Source organism: Muntiacus reevesi, chromosome 18 (genome assembly GCF_963930625.1).
Source record: "Muntiacus reevesi chromosome 18, mMunRee1.1, whole genome shotgun sequence".
NCBI classification, from domain to species: Eukaryota; Metazoa; Chordata; class Mammalia; order Artiodactyla; family Cervidae; genus Muntiacus; species Muntiacus reevesi.
In genome coordinates, this window is record NC_089266.1 from 10,964,138 (window position 1) to 10,970,444 (window position 6,307).

General features: G+C 48.9%; 1 protein-coding gene across 1 annotated transcript in view; it reads left to right on the plus strand.

The window, feature by feature from the left end:
• Positions 1 to 5,087, plus strand: part of ENDOV (endonuclease V) — a 90,220-nt gene extending 85,133 nt beyond the window's left edge. Inside the window, exon 10 of the mRNA XM_065910014.1 lies at positions 1,157 to 5,087. Coding sequence (XP_065766086.1) covers positions 1,157 to 1,173 — 17 coding nt within the window. The 3' untranslated portion in view covers positions 1,174 to 5,087. The remainder of the gene's footprint in view (positions 1 to 1,156) is intronic.
• Positions 5,088 to 6,307: the final 1,220 nt, after the last annotated feature.

Here is a 6,307-nt window from a genome sequence, read left to right on the forward strand (position 1 = left end):
AGGCGACAGGGTCACTAGCCTAGGGATTCCAACCCCTCCTGTGTGACCAGTTGCTCCTGTCTCCCTCTGACCTGGACCGCCCTCACCACCTCCTGCCCCACCCAAAGGGGAGGGAAGGGGATCTCTTCTGAGACAAGGAAAGAAGACAGGGGGTCCAGGACCACAGAGACCAAGTGACCCCCAAGTCACAGGGACCATAATAAGCCACTATGAATGGAGTGATTTTATATGTCAGCATCAGGCTCTTTGTGTAGACTGTCTCACATTATCTCCCCTCCTTGTGATCATGCAAGCCCCATGTCCATCTTTAATACAAGGTTTAAATAGGTTTTTAATATAAGGTTTAAATAGGGCTTCCCCTATAGCTCAGTTGGTAAAGAATCTGCCTGCAATGCAGGAGACCCCAGTTCGATTCCTGGGTCAGGAAGATCCACTGGAAAAGGGATAGGCGACCCACTCTAGTATTCTTGGGCTTCTCTTGTGGCTCAGCCGGTAAAGAATCCGCCTGCAATGCGGGAGATGTGGGTTCAATCCCTGGGCTGGGAAGATCCCATGGAGAAGGGAAAGGGTACCCACTCCAGTATTCTGGCCTGGATAGTTCATGGAGTTGCGAAGAGTTGGACATGACTGAGCGACTTTCAGTTTCACTTCAAATGTCTATCTCTAAATTTAGAGTCATATCAGGACACAGTCCACACAGGTGTTTCATGCTAGTATTTGTGCATTATTTTCTTTTTGTGAAGAAATCTTTTTTCATGATATGATTTTGTTATCACTGCAGTAGGCATATTAGTTACTCGTTTTTACTGATGTGGGGGATTATAGGTCTAAGACACAAGTACCTGCCCTCCATAAGCTCACGGTCCCTGTAGGAGGTACAGGTGTGATGATTTATGTAGTGTGCAGCCCTATCTAAGGTGAGATGGATTGTTGACCAAGTCTCTGCTGTTCTGAATCCTGCCTCCCAAACACTCAGTGCTATTTCCCTCAAGAGGCTCATTAAGTCACGGATTGTACCAACGAGTTCTCCTATAAGCATTTACTAGGCTGTAGAAAAGATTTTCTTTTGAACAATGCTTCTTCTCATTTGTATAATTCTGTAAAGATAGCCCAAGGATTTTATAATATATCATCCATTTTTTTTTTCTCACAACAGCCTCATGGAATGGGTAGAAAAAGAACTACCGTCACTCCACTTTACAAACGAGGGAAGCTACAAGGCTACTAAGATAGATTCTGAGCAAGAATGTCTGCTGCTTGGCTAGAGATTCATTTATTTATCTACTCATCCATCCACCCAGCCATCCATCCACCCAGCCATCTATCCACCCAGTCATATATCCACCCAGCCATCTATCCACCTATCTATCCACCCACCCACTCATTCACCTATCCATTATCTACCCACCAGTCACCCAGCGATCCACCCATCCTTTGCCAGGCCCTAGGGCTCAGTGCTAGAGGACAGAGGTGGCTCCAGCTCTCAAAGAACTCCCAATCTGGAAGGTTGTCTGAATCCTATAGGTTATGGGGGTGGTTTATGTTATCCTCAACATTTCAGGTTTAGCTTCTTCCCTCATGAACAATCTGGGGACAAGCAAAGGCACCTGGTAACAAAATCCTTCCGCTGCATTGGGGATGTTGGTACAACTGCAAGTGACAGGCACAGTGAAGAGCACGGACATCCAGCGAATTCCTGCAGAAGTGCAGAGTAGCAGTATTGTGGTGCCTGAGCCTCTGGGCAATCGCGGGAGAGGATTTCTGGTCTCTCTCTGGAGCTAAGAGGTAGCAAATCTTCTTTTGATGGATTAATGGGTCAAAATCTCATGAGGGCTGCTGATTTACAGCCTGCATTCTCATCTGCCCTACGTAGCCTGGTGGAATCTTAGAGGAAAGTTCTTGGGCAGCAGGGTCAAGCAAAGGTTATTCTTTTAAAGCAAGAGGAGAACGATGTGACAATGCGGGAATGATGTCATGAAGGACGAACCCTGACATGCTCAGCAACTGGGAAGAGGATCTGCAACTGGGACCCCCACCTGCTCAAGTTCCAGCTTTCAGCCAGACGCCAGCCACAAAGAGCCCTCCCTCTCCCACTGAGAGTGTGCAATAAGTATGTGGGGTGTGTGATAAGCATGCCCTGTGCTGATTTGTCACCATGGGAGTGCTGCTGCCTCTGTGGGCTCCAGGGAGCATCTGGAGGACTCTCCCTACCCCAGTGTCTTCCTACAGGCCCACCCCTGCGCCTGGGTTGTCCCCATGAGTAGTCACTTCATTTGAGTTAAAGCAGCGAGGATGCTGGAGATACCTGCGGAAACCGAAGGGAACCAAAGAGGACAGGTTGGCAGCAGGCAGTGCCTTCCCCATGCCCACCCTGTGACGGTTCTACTTCCCAGATGGCCTTGCTGTCTGACAGTCGAGTGGGAGCTGGGCATCAAGAAGTTGGTACATAGGACAGGTCATTTTTTTAAGGTTGTAGTAAGATATTTATAACCCCAAATTTTCCATTTTTAAGTGTACAGTCAGTGGTATTGAGCACATTCACACTGTTGTGCAGCCGGCACCACCAACCACCACCAGAACTTTATCATCATCCCAAACTAGAACTCTGTCCACTACACAAACAGACCCCCATTCCCATCCCGCTAGCCCCTGGAAACCACCATTCTTCTTCCTGTCTGAATTTGACTCTTCTGGGAACCTCATCTAAGTAGAATCATGCAGTACTTGTCTTTCTGTGCATTGATGATTTCACTGAGCTTAAGGTCCTTAAGGTTCATCCACATTGCAGCCTGTTGGGATTTTCTTCCATTTATGGTTGAATAATATCCCATTGAATGGGTGGACCACATTTTGTTTATCCATTCTTCCATCGATGAACCCTTGAATTGCTTCTACCTTTTGGTGATGTTGAGTGATGCTCCTCTGAACCTGGGTGTACAAGCATCAGAATAGGGCACTTGTGATGGGACCCAGAAGGGCCAGGAGGGTAGGGTCACCAGGGCTGCTGGGCTGCAGTGAGGGTTTAGCCTTTTCCAAAATGACCTGCCTCTGGCATGACCATCACTCACTCTGTGAAGTTCCTCAGTTGTGTGGACACTCAGTGCCAGGACCAATCTTCTCCACAAGTGATGTCTCCCCCAGCATCCCAAGGAGGGAGGGAGATGCAGAGGAGACTCGAGAGCTGTCACAAACTAGCTGACAGGTCACCACATCCAGGACTGACTACCCTTGTTTTGGATTGTTTCAATGGCCAAGGTCACCCACGGCCTGGTAGACAAGCACAAAGCCAGCACAGCAGAAATGTCACTGTCCAATGACAATGATATTGACAAGGCAACACCCTTCTTGTCAAGTTGAGTTTTCCTGATTGGCAGCAGTCAGCAAGTTCCTTGTAAGAGTGATGGTGAGACCTCAGAGGCCCACCCCTGGAAGTGTGATTTGAAGTGTCTGTATTGGTCAGCTATTGGCTCAATAGCGATGCATAATAAGCCAGCCCAGGAACTACCCTGATGGCCCAGTGGTTAAGAATCTGACTTGCAATGCAGGCGACATTGGTTCAATCCCTGGTCCAGAAACTAAGATCCCAAATGCCATGGGGCAACTAAGCCTGGGAGACACAACTATTGAAGTCCGTGCACCTAGAGCCCCTGCTCAACAACAAGAGAAGTCACGGCAATGAGAAGCCTGTGCACCGCAACTAGAGAATAGCCCTCACTCACCGCAGCTAGAGAAAGCCCACACACAGTACAAAGCGTGCAGCCATAAGTTAATTAATTAAAAAAAAAAAAACCCAACCCAGACCAACTCATGGCTTCACATGGCAGCACCAACTCTCCCGGATCTGGGGGTGCTGGAGGCTGTCTCACTCTGCAGCTTGAGTCTGTCACCTCCTCAGGTGGGGGGCCTCACTGGCCTGGCTTCTTGCTCTGGAGAAAGAAGCAAGCAAGGGGGAGTACTTACCCCCTAGCACGTTCCCAGCCCCTGCTTTGGCTACTCTGCTAGCATTTCACTGGCCACATCAAGTCTCAAGGCTGAGCCTGAGGTCCAGGGTCAGGGAAGCATGTCTGCCTCTGTGGGAAGAGCTGCAGGTCACATGGCAGAGGATGGGGACACGGGGAGGGGGGACGAAGAATGGAGAAAATCTGCCACCTTTCTGAAATGTTCCACTAAAAGCTGGACGGCCACTGCTCCCGGCTTCCCTTCTGGACCCGGAAAGTAGTTTTCTTTGTTTCCACTCTGAGGTGCTCTGATTGATACCAGTCTCCAAATCCTGTGACTCTTAATCAATGCCTGATGAACCATACACGTGCCAACAAAATTCATTCTCTGCCAAGATAATCCTGAGGGCCTCTGGTGTCTCCCCTCTATTCCCAAAGCTGGTGCAAATGCATCTTTTTCTGTTGTTGTTGCAGGCTTATGGGGAAATAAAAGATTTTGTCTGCTGGCTGATGGGTATTAGCAGAGCTATATGGGGCTTGAGTGGAAATGTGGAATTTGTGTGGATCAGCCCGAGCTGTGTTGGCAGGGCCTGGGAGGAGGAAGCAACGTGCTGAAATTCTGCCTGTATTGTGGCTGTCAGCTACCTCGACTGCCAGACTCACTCTTTTCGGTGAGTGTGTGTGTGTGTGTGTGTGTGTGTGTGTGTTGTTATGGATCATCGTGTTGAAAAGTTTCCTTGCTCTTGGCTGTTTCTGAGAAGGGCCTGGATTACTGGAGAAAATCCAGCTTATGTGTCCAAGGGCAAAGCAGGCTGTTTATCTTTGACTCGTACATGCTTCACACATCTCCTGAGGTTTGACTCTAAGTAGGATTTATGTCTCCCCAGATGGAAGGTGAAAAACAAGAGGCCAGTATTGAGTTTGCAGGAGGTGATGCAGCCAGCACATGGCTTGCCATATGCTTAATGTGGGTTTAAGAAAAGAGAGCGTTTTTAAAAATTATTAAAAATGGCCATTTGGAGAATCTGTCCTGTTATTAAGTGATCTTGACATGGGATGTGTGTGTGGCTGGAACTTTCTGATGGAATTTGGGAGCTGGGCTGCAGCTGGGGCCAGCGGATACATTCCCGAGGTGCTCCTGCCCCTTTGTGGAGTTCAGGTACATGAAGGGGAGACTCAAGTCTTCAGAAATGACCATGCACAGAGCTGCGGTTCTCAACCAGGGGCATGTCTGGCAAATTTTGGAGCCATTTGGGGTTGTCACAATTGAGAGGACTGAAGTGCTTCCAGTGTCCAGTGGGTAGAGCCTGGGTGTGCATGTAAACATCCCGCAGTGCACAGAACACCACACAACAGAGAATCATCTGCCCAGAATAGTATTCAGCCTTATAAGGAAGGAAACCCTGAAACCTGCTACAGATTGGATGAACCTTGAGGACATCATGCATAGTGAAATAAACCAGACAAAGAAGAACAAATACTGTCTGATTCCACCTACATTATGTCCCTAGAGGAGTCAAATCCATAGAGACAGAGTAGGATGGTGGGTGCCAGGAGCTAGGAGGGGGAGGGGGGGATGGGGAGTCAGGGTTTCACAGGGACAGAGTCAGGGTTTCACAGGGACAGAGTTTCAGTTTGGGAAGATAAAAAAGTCCTGGAGATGATGCTGGAAGTTCTTGCACAACAATGTGAATGTACTTAATGCCATTGAACTATACACTTAAGCGTAGTTCAAAGTATTACATATCTTTACCACAGTGTTTAAAAATGCTAAAATGTAAACAAAAACAGAGTAGAATCATTTGCCCAGAATGTCAGTGATGCCAAGGCCGAGGAACACCAGCATGGATGGTTTGGGGACAGGATGGTACAGGAACAGGTTGGTGCTGGCTTGCATGAGCTGTGGTGATAGCACAGGGGTAAATGCAGTCATTTCACACATGTCACCCAATGCCACAAGCTACAGAAGAGCAGTTGCCTGAAGTCCCTCCCTCTGCTTGCCCCTGACCCACAATCCTTGCCCCAAATTACAGCAAGACAGTCCCATGTCCCCCCGGAGCCTCAAATCAGCTCACCAAGATGGTCACCCAGAGGGTTGTCATCCCTCCTGGTTGTCTTGCTGTGGTTTGGTATCACCTGTCTCGGCTCTCAGGGACCCTCAAGGGAGAAGCTATGACTGTGCCCGAGTGCTTCCCAGACACACCCAAGCTGCTTTTTGGAGAATGACCCCCTCGACACTATCCCATATCATGTCACCAGGGCCCCTAGGTGGCCCTGCTTATGCCTAGAGTCCCCAAAGTCCCACCAGCCCCAGCGCCTGCAGCTGGTACCCTGCCCCGTCTAACTGGCTGGGCCTCACTCTGCTCCAG